General features: G+C 52.9%; 1 protein-coding gene across 1 annotated transcript; it reads right to left on the bottom strand.

The window, feature by feature from the left end:
- Nucleotides 1–401: 401 nt before the first annotated feature.
- LOC128275338 (uncharacterized) lies at nucleotides 402–10,104 on the bottom strand. The gene is made up of 5 exons (XM_053013806.1): nucleotides 9,720–10,104; nucleotides 6,712–6,900; nucleotides 5,760–6,271; nucleotides 3,803–4,224; nucleotides 402–3,732 (listed from the first exon to the last, which is right to left on the bottom strand). The coding sequence occupies exons 1-5, from the start codon at nucleotides 9,820–9,822 to the stop codon at nucleotides 402–404; spliced, it is 4,557 nt and encodes a 1,518-aa protein (XP_052869766.1). The 5' UTR covers nucleotides 9,823–10,104.
- Nucleotides 10,105–14,500: the final 4,396 nt, after the last annotated feature.

Below are 14,500 nucleotides of genomic sequence, written 5' to 3'. Positions count from 1 at the left end.
ATTCTAGGCGGCTCCGTAACACACGCACACGCACAATATAAAAAAAGAAAAGAAAAATAAACAGCATCTCTTTTTGTAAACAATTTTCCTTCCAATTTGGCTGCTCCTTGCGCGCCAACACAACCCAAGGGGAGCGAGAGCGAGTTCTCGCTTTCGTCCATCTTCCAAATGTTGCGCGAAAAATTTCCACAAACTTACGCAACAGCAGCAGCAGCTGGCCGGGGCAAGCACAAAAAAAGACCCCATCCAAAAAATCGGCCACGACGTGTTTACGGCCAAAAGATTCCCCACACCGCACCCCGTCGTGCTCTCGTCGCTCGGTTGCTTCACAGGAGCAACAATCGAGGAGCGAAAACGGATGGGTGCGGATCGCGGTGTGTGCAGGGATCGGGTGTCGAGGATCAGGGGATGCCACCACACACGTTAACCACTTTGCGTTGTGACGGGGAAACTGCACTTTGTTGCGGTGATGCTACACGATGATCCTGCCGTTGCTGCTGCTGCTGCTGCTGCTGATGACGGTAGCCGTAGCTAGCTGTTACTCCATTCCGTTGTCCGCCAGCGGATGGAAAGGTGACGCGCTGGTGATGATATTGGGGGTAGTGATCATAATAACGGTGGTGGCGATCGTCATCGTCGTCCTCGCCCTCGTCGTCGTTGTGCTGATCGGGCGACGATAGGTTGACGCCTTCGTCGGCATTATTGTTGTTGAGGTGCTGCTCCTCCTCGTCCGCCTGCTGCTGCTGCTGCTGAGCCTTTTTGGCCAACGGATGTGCCTGCACCTCGATCGGTCTCGACGGCACCGGTGCCGATGACGGTGGCGGTGCCTGCGCTCCGGTCGGATCGCTAATGCTGCGCTGCGATTTCAACGACAGCCGACGCTGCATCAGCATGCTCTCGTTCGGTGGCGACAGCCCGACCGGAAGCAACTGCATCGGACCGGCGGTTGTTCCCGCGGGACCGGATTCCCCACCGACACCGCTGGTGCTGCTGCTCGTGCTGCTGCTGTACACACCCTCGTCGATGCTGTCGATCGATTCCGTCTGCTGGCGAGGCTGCAGCTGCATCTGTCGTTGCTGCGCTTTCTGCTGCTGCTCCTGCTGCTGCTGCTGGCGAACCACCGCTTCTTCCACCGGGTACTCTTCGTCGTCGTCCGGGCTGTGCTCGGTTCCGCCGCATTGCGCCTGCATTGGGCGCTCACGATGGTAGCCATCAAAGCAGGCATCGCCGCCGCCGCCATCGCCATCGCCACCATCACCACCACAACCGTCGTCCAAGTTCAACTGATCGAAGCCACCGATCATCATCGATTGGTAGCCGTTGTTGCGCGTTTCCCGGTTCAGCGCACTCACGATCGTGGTCGAGTTCGAATGATAAAGCTTATATCTACTATTTATAGTATTTGTAGTTGGATCACAGTTCACATTACTCCTGCTCTGCGCTTGCTGCTGTTGCCATGGCGACGATGACGCCGAAACCGCCGTTGCTTGTGATTGCTTCGGATGGCCGCCACCGCCGCCGCCGCCACCAGCATCGCTACTAGGGCGCCAGGAGTAACCATCCTCTCCGGACGCTCCATCAGCAGCAGCTGCTGCGGGGACAGCCTTCGACAGACGTTGCATTCCAACACCGCCAGCCGATGGTGGACGATAATGGTTCAGGTGATGGTACTGCTGTACCTTTTGCTGCTGACCGCCGGCGGCCGCCGGCATCATTAACGCACGATATGGCAACGGACTGTGCTGCCGCTGGGAACCACCACCGTAGTAACCGTACTGCTGCTGGTGCTGCTGCTGGTGCTGACTATTGTAATCATTACCTCCGTAGAGCCCACCAGCCGCCATTCCGGCGACAACGCCACCGTTGCTTTGATAGAACTGCTGGCTGTGGTTGTTGTTGTTGACGTTGCTGCTACTACTTCCATAGTTGTGGTAATGATTCTGCTGCTGCTGCTGCTGCTGATGGCGCTGGTAAGTTGGTACCGGCTGCTGCTGGTGATGGCCATTGCTCATGTTCCGAGTCGGCGCCGCTACCGCCGGATGATTAGTTCCATTACTGGCTACGCTACTAGTGTTATTATTACTTTTAACATTATTGGTTCCTCCGCGATTGTACTGATGGTGATTAAAGTTAGTTGGGTTGTTACCGTTGCTGCTGGCGCCAAGTTTTCCACCAGCACCGCCAGTAGTACCATTCTGGGGGCCGCCATTGCTGTAGCGATAGCTGTCGGTTTCGTCGTCGTAGCGGCTGCTGCTTCGCTGGAACGCCTGCTGTGCGCGCCAGGATGGGAGCGAAGCTGACGTTTGCAGCTGATAGTGGTGCTGCTGCGGCTGCTGCGGATGGTGATGCTGGGCGTGGTGGTTATGGGCGCGGGGTGCGTAGTGGTGCTGCATTGACTGCTGCCGCTGCTTCAGGTGCACCGCACGAATATCAATACTTTCGGACGGCTCGCCATTATTGCTTCTCATAATACGATTGTAGCGAACGGCAGCCGGGTTGCCGCTGGGTACGCTGCCGCCGCCGCCACCACCAGTTCCTCCAACGACGATGGCTCGCGGCACGTGGTGGCCGCCATGGTTGTGGTAATGGCTCCCAGCAGCTCCTCCTCCGTTGTAATGCGGCCGATAGTGATGATTAATGTTGTGGTGGTAGCTTCCACCACCATGATGATGATGATGCTGCTGCTGCTGATGGTAATGATAATGCTGAGGGTGCGAGTGATAATGGCCCGTGCGGCCACCCTTGTAGTAGCCCAACCCGACAGCAGCCACCGACGGACGGTGATAGGATTGGCTGTTACGAATCCCGCCGCCCTGATGGTCCGCTCCGTCACCATTGGCCGCAGCAGCAATAGCAGCACGGTACCGCCAGCTAGTTTCCGGCGGCATTTTCGGCTCATCGTCATCACGCTTCACCGCAGCAGCAGCAACCGCCGCCGAAGGACGGTTAGCTTCCTTCGACCTGTCGGAGGGGGACTTGATCACCTCCGCCGCCGCCGCCACCACCGCCGTCACGATCTCACCACCAGCGCTTTCCGGGTCCGCGTTCGTCGTTGTCCTCGTTGTGTTCATCAAAGTCTTCGTCTTCGTCGTCGGTGAATCGGAATTTTGCAATCCTTTGTCAGTCGTCGGATCACCAACCGGCATCGATTCCTGCTGCTTCTGCTGCTCCTCGCTGCTGTCACTTCTGTCGCGAGCCAAACCAAGCTCCTCTCCGGTAGCTTGCTGCTGCTCAACCACACAGCTCTCCTCCTGTTCCACCACCACCGCAGTCATATCGGTTGGCGCCTCCACGTTCTCCGCCCGATCGATGGACACAGCATCATCTTCTTGGTAGTCCCCATTACCACTTCCTTCTGCCAACGCTTCCTCCGCTTCCTGCTGACTATCGTCCCACGACAACCGTCTCTCGTCACCGCCACTCGCTTCACCGATCGCCTCCAGGGGTTTTTCATCATCACAGACTCCGTTCGATTCGGCCACCGGCCCTCCGCTGGCGACATCGTTTCCGACCGACCCGTTGCCGATGTTTGGCGCTCCACCGGCGATCTCACCGGTGACCGGTGGTTGTTGTTGGCCCGCCGACTGCTGGTGCCCATTGCACGACGGTTGATAGATGTTCGGGCGCTCCTTCGCCATGTAGTCGTAGCGCATCGAAAAGTGCTGCATGATGACACGCTTGACCGCCATCGCCGATTCGGCAAAGTGGGACAACTGCAACGCTGATTGATAGCTGTGGGCAGAAACGGTGGTCAGTAGAGCAATGAGTCCCGTTCCCTTGTAAGCCATATCAGGCTACCTACCGTCGGATTACGCCCGGCGTCTTCAGCACCCGGTTGCGCTGCTTCTGCTTCGCGACGTCGGTGATGCGAATCCACGGGTGCTCCAGGACCGCGGTGGCGCTCAGGCGCTTCGGTGCCTCCTTCACCAGCAGCCCGCGGATCAGATCTTTCGCTTCCTCGCTCACGTCCATCCACTCGCTCTCGGGGAAGCTGAACCGGCCCTCCTGAATCGACTCGAACAGCAGCTCCTGGCAGGTGCGACAGTTTTCGCCCCGGTTCCAGCCACAGTCCTGCTCGCAGTTGCCGGAGAACGGCGGGTACCCGCACAGCAGAATGTAGGCGATCACCCCGAGCGACCACAGATCGCACCGCTTGTCGTAGTAGTTCGACTCGCCGACGAACAGATCGACTACCTCCGGTGCCATAAACTCGGCACTACCGACCTGCAAAGGGGGGAAAGAAGAATGACGTTATACTGAGCGGACTCGCACCCACCACAACTTGATCGTCTCGCTCTCTCGTGTCCAAACACGGCCCACCCATGCACGATCCGATCGGATCGGATCGGATGTTGATACTAGTGCCGGTGGCACGCGGCTGATAATTAGTTTACTATCGCCACGTCCAATTCTAATCGCCCTTATCGCGCCCCACCAAAACGGGGACCAAAAGAACTCCCAATGCATGATGAAATAATTAACAGTCAGCCAGCTAGTGACCAACAAACCTATCTTCTCTTATCAACCCGCGCGGCAAGGTGACGTGAGGTCGAGTCAACAGAAGAACGCGCGAGCGAAAAAAAAACTGCAAGCAAACCGAGTCGAATGTTTTCACCTGGTCCGCCGGTCCAGTCCAGTGGCCACACGAAATCCAAAACCGCAAACAGCGCGAAAAAACCTTTGCCACTCTAATATTTACAATCACGACATGCAAATAGTGCCAATATTGTGCCGCCGCGGGATTGGGGTGCGCTAGTGCGCAGCAAATAGTGTCCCGCCCGACGGCCACCACCGGATCGTACATTGTGTCGTTTTTCTATTTCTACCCCGGACGACCGCGGTTGTTGTTTTGCCGAAGACTGCCCCCCATCCAACCAACCGGTCGATGATCGGTTAGTCGCTGATCGGTCGCGAGAGCACACGAATAGTTCGAGAGCATGCCAACGAGAGGAGAGACTCTTTGACGACGACGACGATCGCTCGGTCGATTTGTTTACCGAATCCGTTGGCAGACTACCGTCGCCTCTTTTGTCGCACCCCCTCGTCGCACGGCACGGTATCTCCGCCGTGTGTATCTGTGTTTATTGTGGCATCAACCAAACATTCGCACTACTAGGCGCCTCGAAGGTCCGTCCGTCTCCGGTAACAATAAAGCGTGCAAGAGCCCCGGTGGACGCTTATCGGGCAACATAACAAAGTCGCGATCGGACTCGCAAGACCGATATGTTATCGCCCTCGCCCGCCGTTGGGGAATATTCCAGTTCCCTCCTCCCCCCACACACACCATCAGAAGGAATGAGGAAGCATTAAATGGCCAAAGGGTGTAAGCCGATAGGAAGGACAGGCTCCCGCTCGGCTACAGAGTGCTGCTGTGCAATTTATCGCGAGCCTTTCGCGATATCCGCGTTTCCGCGATATCAAATCTGGCCAAATACAAAAATAAGCACAAAACGTGCCATTGGCGAGAACTCGTGAAGTAGCGCCGGGCGACACACGAGAGCGCCTCCCCGACGACGATGGTGAGATATGAATGTTGACCCACAAAATGAAAATAGAAGCAACAAACAAAACTGAAGACAATCTTTAGTCACAGTCACACACACCGCCGCCGCCGTGTTATCGGCGGCGGCGCAGCACCGAGCGATAGCAGCGTGGGCAAAGTAGAAAGTGAAAAAAGGCCGGCTGGCTGGCCGGTTGGGTTGTCGCGTGATAACGAGCGGGACGATCACACAGAACAACACACCCGGAGGGCCACTTACCGGCGTCAGTAGCTGCGGCGTGGCGGTCGGCGACGAGATGTTGGTGGTGAACTTGATGCCCGAGCCGAGATCGAAGTCGCAGATCTTGATCGGGCAGAGCTTGTCCGGCACCACGCACAGGATGTTCTCCGGCTTCAGGTCCCGGTGCGCGATGCCCTTCTTGTGCAGAAAGTCGAGTCCGGACGCGATCTGCTTGATGATCTGGGCCGCATCGTACTCGGAGAAGCAGACGTTCTCCTGGATGCGCGTCAGCAGCGGGCCACCGTTGATCTTCTCGAACACTAGATAAAACTTTTCCTCGTCCTCGAAAAATTCTAACAGCTGCAAGATGTTCGGATGCCCCTGGCAGTGGTGGAACGTTTCCACCTCGCGGAAGACGCGGGCCCGCGCGTGCCCCGGTATCTTGTCGATGATCTTCACCGCGTACTCGAGCTCGGTGTAGATGTTGATGCAGGTCTGCACCGATGCGTACGCGCCCTCGCCCAGCACCTCGCCAGTCAGCTTGTACAGCTCTGCGGGGGGAAAGGGAGACACAAGGGACAGACAATGGTCAGTGCGAGCTCAGTGACACTCGGCGGCGGCGTCTGGCACGCGCGCGCGCGCGCTCTGATTAGTTTTGCTTGTTTTGTACGTCTTTTTTCTCCCTTTTGCTGCGTAGACTTCACCCCGCGATGCTTCGCGCATCAGTGATCGTCGACGGCGATCGTGTGGAACGCACGATCAAACAATCATTAGCTCACGCGGAGAGGCACAAGGCCCCGAGACGCGCGGAGTTAAGGGCGGTTATTAGTCTACTTTGTCGTGCGTCCAGCGCCTACTCCTCCAGCGTAGGGACAATCGATCGCGGCTGATGAGAAGCTGTTTCCCACCAACCGGGGCGGAGGGAAGTAGTAGGCTCTGGGTGGTGCTAGCTAGAACAAGAGCAAGAACACTCGACGGTGCGATGTTTTACCTTGAAAACATGACGACTGCATCGATGAGCTGGCACGCTTCTTTCGGCGCCGCTTGCGCTTCATCTCCTCCTTGTGCCGGTTGAAGTCGGCCTGCCGCTCGGCTTCCGAGAGCAGGCGGGCCTCGTTCGACTCACTGCCCGACACCTCCTCGCTGCTGTACCGCGCGAACTCGGTTTTGCGTGCCACATCTACAAAGATAGTGCGACAGACAGAGAGAGAAAGAGAGAGATGAATTAGTTTTGCAGCAAAAGAAAAACAAACTTTGACCGGTCGGTCGGACACCGGGGGCCGTGTGGCGCTACCTCGCTGTCCCTGTCCCCCCGTCCCTGTCCATTGCACTGCGCGGAATGTTGCTTTTCTGTTGCGGTGGTCACTATTTTTACGAATCGATTCTCGGTGCAAATATGCTGCTCAAAATGGCGATTGACGTTTCATCTACCTGCCTGCTAACATCAAAACACGGTCCGATCACAGTAACCATTGCGTGCTGCTTGCATCCATTTAGCATTCATCCTGGGCAACACACCTTCTTTTGCTCGTGCGTCACATTATTCCTTAATTTATACCGTGTAATAAAAGCACAGCCACGTGGTGCTTGACCGGCGTCCGGTCAAGGGGGAAATTTGGATGATTATTGTGTGGCGGCACCACCGCGAGAAGAACCAAAAAGGAAACCACGCGCAATCACGGCGGCGGCGGCGGTGGTCGGTGGCAGTCATTCGTTTCGCCCATTAACAAAGAAGATATATCGCGCGGTCCGGTTATTTATGCATCATCAGCTCAGAACCGCAGCGACAAAAAAGAAAAGAACGTGTTACAAATATACTACACGTCATTTTCCGCCAGCTTTCCAACGCTTAGTAGGCGGGCAAGTGAGACGTCATTTAACTAACGTACGCATAGTCGCCGTCTCCCGGGTCCCGGCGGGGCGATGAGTGGTCCGATATTTTCTTTTTTATATCGAAAAAACAACGTGCTCGGGCCGTGACGGACGATTGTTTTGTGGACCATCCGCCGGGCCACCTTTGTCAGCGAGCCAACCACCCACGATGGGAAGGGAATAATCGTCATGCATATTTCGTCCTCGGGTGCGCGCGCGGACGTCAACAAAAACAACCAAACTCCGAACGGGGCGGCCACAACCCCTGCAGGAACACAGAGCCGGTAAAGAGTGGAGTGTGATTATTTTTGTTATTATTTTGATGACGATAATGGAACGGTGCGGTGCGGTGCGGCTGCGCATCCGTCACCCGACCCGGTCATCCATCCGTCCGCCCGTGTCACTGATTATTCCGACAGTCAATGGATCGGGTGTTGTTGTTGCCGTTGATCGGGGATGCCGCGGTTGGTTCCGCCCTCCCCACACACCCCTCGGGAAAGGGCGTACCGAAAACATGCCACATCTTTGGCCCGGCGAACGGATACGCAAAAGAATGACATTCGCAAGGGACACGAAATACAGCGTTGGTAAAATTCCCAAAGCCTGCTTGGAGAGCGAGAGAGAGAGAGTGAGAGACAGAGGCGCTAGGTGTTCTATGTAATCAGAAGGAACCAAATAATAACAATAATAATAATAAAAGAAAACAAGTATCCACCCGAAACCCGTTGGGGTATCGCGCGCGGCGCTCGGGCTGTTTCTTCTTTTTGACCGCATGAAGCGATGATCGCGCGTTCGTGCCTATTGCGTGTTAAATTTGGCGATTCGTCGTCGTCGAACCAATTCCATTCCGAGCGCGACCTGCCAAGCGGCATACACACGCACACGCACACACAGTGGCGCGCCCGCGGCCGCGCAAGAGAGCCGCTCCGGAAGGTGTTGGTACTCTCAGTGTGCGTGTACGTGACGGGCGAACGAACCGCAAGTGGCCGTGGTGTTTGTAAACGCAAATTATGCGGCCATTCTCTCGCCCACTGGCACAGGCCCCTTTCGATGATCACACCATCCGTGGGGACCCCTTTTCTTTCCACGATGTCCGGCTTGCAACGGATGTCGCTGGATCCATAACAAATAACAAGGATCGAGGAACGAAAAAAACAATACATCATTTTCCTACGTCTAAAAGGCAGGCCAACGGACAACTGACAACACAGAACACGACACACACAAACGCGCGGTTCCGTGTGTGGGTTTGGCACATCGCCCTCACGCACACACGCTTATCGCAGCTGCTGCCGCGTGTGTGTGTGTGTATGTCTTCTCTTCTTCCGACAGGCAGCCTACTGTGTGAATGAGAGCGAGCGAGATGGAGCGTGCAGAAGGGGCGCCGGCGAAAGCGGGACGGGGCGAGCGATAGAAAAACAGGGCCACAAAAAAGTGCATACGTGCGCACCGAAACGCAATTCTCCTAATCGGTCGTTTCTAGAAGGCAAATGTCCTGCCTCTGCCCGGCGCGGCGTGGTTACGCCAAAAACTGCCAACGCCGGATGGCATCGAAAGTGCCGTCCCCGGTGGTGGCCCCACAACAAAGCTCTTGTGGGGTGCCCCCGCGCCAGGCAACAAGTAGTAAATCAGGGCCTCCACCAAGACGGAAGCTAGTTCGAGGGCTGGGGCTGGTCAAGCGAAGCCGGGCGTTGGCGGTGGCCGGGACAATGAGGAAATGTATTCCAGAATGTCGTTCGAAAGTCGAATACAAATCAGTCGTAGGAACTGTCCAACCCGTTGAGCGGAGTTGGGAACCAACAAAAAAAAAACATGTTCTTTCCCCACCTCTCTCTCTCTCTCGGCACACTCTCTCCCTCCGTGTGTGTGTGCGCGATCGCCACTTGGTCTTCTTTCCCATCGTCGTCGTCACGCCATGGCGGCGCTGTGTATGGGTGACGACCCCTTTCAGCACTCTCGAGTCTAAAAATGCGTTCAACGTTGCAGCAAATGCGGCTCCACGACCCACCGATGCCCGCTTATCGCACCATGTTTCGCCGCCACGGCCAGTGTCCTTTCTTTCCGGTCCACCCGGCCGCGCGTATGTTGGTAGTGGTGGTGGTGGTGCCGGTGCTGCCGGATACTCACCGGAATTGACGTCGCAGCAATTCTCCTCGACGATGCGCTCAACCATGGCGCTGGTGCCTCCGGAAGAGGCCCCGGGCCTCTTCAGAATCTGCCGGTCCTGCATCTGCTGGCGGATGATGCTGCTGCTGCGTGACGCCGCGGCCGGACCTCGTTCGCTCTACCCTGCAGGAGGGAGCAGCTGCTGCGTACGTCGTTGCCGAATGTCGCTCCACTCTCCTCGCACGGCTGTCCCCGCGGTGCAACCCGGGAACCGATGGGGATGCGGAGGCGAAAGAAAACAGCCCAAAAGGCGGGCGGTCGCGGTCACAAAACACGGCACGGCAGCAAATGGCTGGCACACACGGGAAGCGGATTCGGCGATCAGTGGCCACGCGCGTTCATGTGCACTCCGTTTCCCGGACACTCGACGTGCGTACGTGCGTGCGTGTGCGTCGGCCAGTCCGTGCTCCGAAAGCTGCGTCCGCCGCTGCTGCGGGTGACGGGGTGCGCGGGGATTACGTGAGAAAACCGGATGATGATCCTTTATTGTGGGGTCGCTTCACGCTTCACAGATCTCCGCCGGCGGCGCGCGGTCCAACGAAAGGGTGCGATGGGGCCGTCCCTCTGCCGTTCACTCCAAAGGTCGTCGTCGCGCGCGTTGGCGTAAGATGATGAAAATGGTGTTTCAAATAAACACTTAAATAGCGGACACGAGCCGATTTTCCTTCCTTCTGACTAGCTACCCATCACGCCGATGTTCAAAATTCCGACTACATTTTCGCCATTTTCCTCAACTGTCTGACAACCTGGCTTGTGTTTTTGCGTTTTGCGTTCCCGGGCTCTTTCGAACTTCGAATTGTACAGGGTGGTCCATTTCGCGCTCTTTTTCGAACTTCCAATTACTTCATGTTTAAGAGGTTAAACTTAATTCTGCAAATTGCAATCATTTAGTATACACTTTGAAATTGACGAAATGATACGCTTGAAGAAAGCTGAGAAATATGAAAAATGTATTTCCAAAGGTGTAGGTCGTCAAATCATTCGTCAAAAGCACATTTCATCGACGCTCATTTTCACCTCGGTGGCTATGTTAAATTGTTACACCCTGTAACTGAATGTTTTAGTTTGAAAAAAGCGGCGGCTTTCTCACAGCGGCTCTCTCACAGCGGCTCACTCACAGCGGCTCACTCACAGCGGCGGCTCTCTCACAAGTGCCAGAAGCTGTTTACCTTTGTTTACCTAAAACACGTGAAAGTGGACGCTTTTACAAAATCGCTGAAATAAACGATAAAATGAAGTCTAAGAAGTTCAAGGCGTTGATTAAGAAAGAGGATGGTGTTGCGTAAGTTAGTGTTCAACAAGGATTAAAAGATATGATAGCGAATTTCTTTCCATTAGCGCTAAAATATGTCGATGGTGTCTGACGCCCGATGATGCTTTGGAAGCTCTAACGCGCGACGAATCCGGGCAATATAAAGTACAAAAACTTTTCGACTTTACCGGTCTTCAGGTAGTAAAATTGTAACAACATCTTACCTTGTTCCACAAGAAAAGCTGGTCTCTGATACTCTTATTTTTACAGATTGAATTCTCTCCTGGAGTTCCATCGTTTTTGTGCACGATGTGCGAATCGCGATTGAAAAAGATGTATCTGTTTCGTTGGCGATGCAATCGAAACAATGATTTGGTCGATAAATTTATCAAACAGCAGAACAAAGCGAAGAACGAATCACAAATCACTAAAGACCGTCTTGAACACTCTGCCGAACAAACGGTTGGCATTAAACTGTCAATTAAAACCGAAGTTTCCTCACCGGATGAAGTGAAAGATTTGCACTTGAATAAGAAGTGTTTTAGTGTTCATGAAGCGAATAGGACATATGAATGTTGTGGTAAAATACCTGATGATTTATTCGAGACAGAGGACAATCCAATTGCAATCAAATCAGAGGACGAAGAGATCGATGAGCAGCATCAGCTGCAAACAACGAATGATGTTCTGGAACAGGATAACCTCAGAACGAATGCTTTGGAATCGATCTGTCAGCATCAAAAAGATTCAAAACAAGCAAAATCAAAGCAAGCAACAGCAGCAAAATCAGTTCAAAACGTTTTAAGTACCGGAACCCGAAACGCCGATTGCAAAAGCCATCGTAAAACACGTAAGCACCACTGCCCTCATTGTTCCGCAACATATCCAGCTTTGAGCAAGTTAAAGATTCACATACGCACTCATACTGAGCTAAAACCATACCAGTGTAAAGTCTGTGTCAAAAGCTTCTATTCATCAAGAATTCTGGCAGAACATACGAAAATGCACCAACGGCATCGGTGCCCTCATTGTTCATCAATGTTCACAAACTCATCTAGCCTAAAGAGACATATCCGCACTCATACCGGCGAAAAGCCTTATGTGTGTAAAGTCTGTGACAAAGCCTTCTATTCATTAGGCATTCTGGGAGAACATTCGAAAATTCACGATAAGGACAGACATCATCAGTGTCCTCATTGTTCATCAAGGTTCGCGCAACTAGCTAATCTAAAGATTCACATCCGCAATCACACCGGCGAAAGGCCATTCCAGTGTAAAGTCTGTGACAAAGCCTTCCGTTCATCAGGCATTCTGGCAATTCATTTGAAATTTCACAATAAGGACAGGCAGCATCAGTGTCCTCATTGCCGTTTAAAGTTTGTCTTTTCATCAGGGTTAAAGGTACACATTCGCACTCACACTGGCGAAAAGCCATACAAGTGTACAGTCTGTTATAAAGCCTTCCATTCATCTGGCAATCTGGTAGTTCATTCAAAAATTCACAATAAGGACCAACAGCATCAGTGTCCTCATTGTTCATCAAGGTTCGCACAGTCAGGCAGTCTAAAGACTCACATCCGCACTCACACCGGCGAAAGGCCATTTCAGTGTAAAGTCTGTGAAAAAGCGTTCAGGTCGGCACTAGTTCTAGCAGAACATTTGAAAATACACAAGAAGGACCATCAGTGTCCTCATTGTTCAGCAAGGTTCGCACAATCATCTTACCTAAAGATTCACATCCGCACTCATACCGGCGAAAGGCCTTATGTGTGTAACGTCTGTGAAAAAGCGTTCAGATCACAAGCCAATCTGCGGATTCATTCGAAAATTCACAATAAGGACCAACAGTATCGGTGCCCTCATTGTTCATCAAGTTTCGTGCAGTCAGCCAATCTAAAGACTCACATCCGCACTCATACCGGCGAAAAGCCATTCCAGTGTAAAGTCTGTGAAAAAGCGTTCAGATCAGCAGACTATCTGTGGCATCATTCGAAAACCCATAATAAGGACCAACAGCATAAGTGTCCTCATTGTTCATCAATGTTCGCACAATCATCTTACCTAAAGATTCATATCCGCACTCACACCGGCGAAAGGCCTTATGTGTGTAAAGTCTGAAAATCAATCTGAGCATCTTCCGCTCGGATGCGGCTAGGAGGGTTTCGTCAGTTTTAGATAGTGTTTTAGATGCGTATGTGAGTACTCGTATTATGAAGGTTCTGTATAACCCCAGCTTCGACCGTCGCGACACGAGATGTGAGCGAAATACCAAAATAAGTAGTTTCCTCAGACTGTAGAATGACCTGTTGGCTGCTAGCACCCTAGCGCGAATCTCCTCAGTTATGTCATTCTAGGAGCTAACCTTTGACCCCAGATAGGTGAAGTTTTGGACGACTTCGACACTTTCGTCACCTATTAGTACGTCACCCCCATGCCCCCTCCATCCCTATGTAGCGGAGACCCGTCAACATATAACGTCTATGTAATCAGAATAGGCCAGGATCTGGCTGGACTTGAAGTAGATTGTCCCTGAGGTCTCCACTCCGAGTCCCGGATGGCTCGCTCTTGCACGATGTTAAAGAGGAGACAGACTAATCCAACCCCCTTGGCGCAATCCCTTGGTGGTAGCAAAGAGATTGGAGAGCTTTCCATCCACCTTCACCTGGCTTCCCAACGAGCAACTGTATCCGGTTTTGTGTCCGGTGGACGGCCTGTTGGACACTTGAAACAGTGTCCGGATGCTGTATGGAGACGTCGCTGGAACCCTCCATTGTGATCATGAGAACCCTCCATTGTGATCATGGTGAAGATGGGTCGGTTGCGCTGGTTAGGACACGCTGCCAGGACGCCGGTTTTTCAACGGTTTGAACAACATAGAAGAATAGAAGCAACAACACTCTGGCATCAGCACTCCAGCAGTCACTCCAACACTGTGGAATGGAATTGATTATTCAAAGTATTCGAAATATAGTAATGGTCATCTATGTAAAAAATCCGAAAGCTCCTGGATTCTTGGGAGTCGTTAGTCTCCTTATCTACTTATTAGGTTTGGAAACATTTATCGAAATAAAACGATCTTAGCGATCTTGAAATGTGATCACCGTTAACCGTCAAACTGTCAACCTTAATTTAAAAATCGAATTCAAAGCCATGCGCGACGCGCTAGCTCATGGGCACTAGCTAGCTGACGGTTATCCGTTTCCTTGGCGCTAGCACGCTCATTTCAAACCGAAAACTCGTTACCACAAGCGACCGCTTATTGCGAACCAAAAAGGTCAAAACATTTCAAGTTTATGCTTGTTGTTAAGGTACCATTTCAGACGAAATTTTGATGTTTTTTTTTGTTTGTTCTATTCTTTTGTCAGTGACAGGGTTAACCATGGAAGTCTACAAAGAGGAAATTTACAGTTTTTCTTTGATAACGGCGAACACGTGAGCCAGGCAACTGAAATTGTGAACGGTGTTTATAATACCGATACTACGATACTAA

The sequence above is a fragment of the Anopheles cruzii genome, chromosome 3, assembly GCF_943734635.1.
Source record: "Anopheles cruzii chromosome 3, idAnoCruzAS_RS32_06, whole genome shotgun sequence".
NCBI classification, from domain to species: Eukaryota; Metazoa; Arthropoda; class Insecta; order Diptera; family Culicidae; genus Anopheles; species Anopheles cruzii.
This window is presented reverse-complemented; position numbering and strand designations above follow the sequence as displayed.

Excerpts from the sequence above, each read along its gene's own strand:
- LOC128275338 (XM_053013806.1), bottom strand. The coding sequence starts at position 9,822 with ATGCAGGACCGGCAGATTCTGAAGAGGCCCGGGGCCTCTTCCGGAGGC. Across the intron at positions 6,272-6,711 it reads GCAGTCGTCATGTTTTCAAG|AGCTGTACAAGCTGACTGGC; the intron begins GTAAAACATCGC and ends TTCCCCCCGCAG. Across the intron at positions 3,733-3,802 it reads ACGCCGGGCGTAATCCGACG|CTATCAATCAGCGTTGCAGT; the intron begins GTAGGTAGCCTG and ends TTCTGCCCACAG.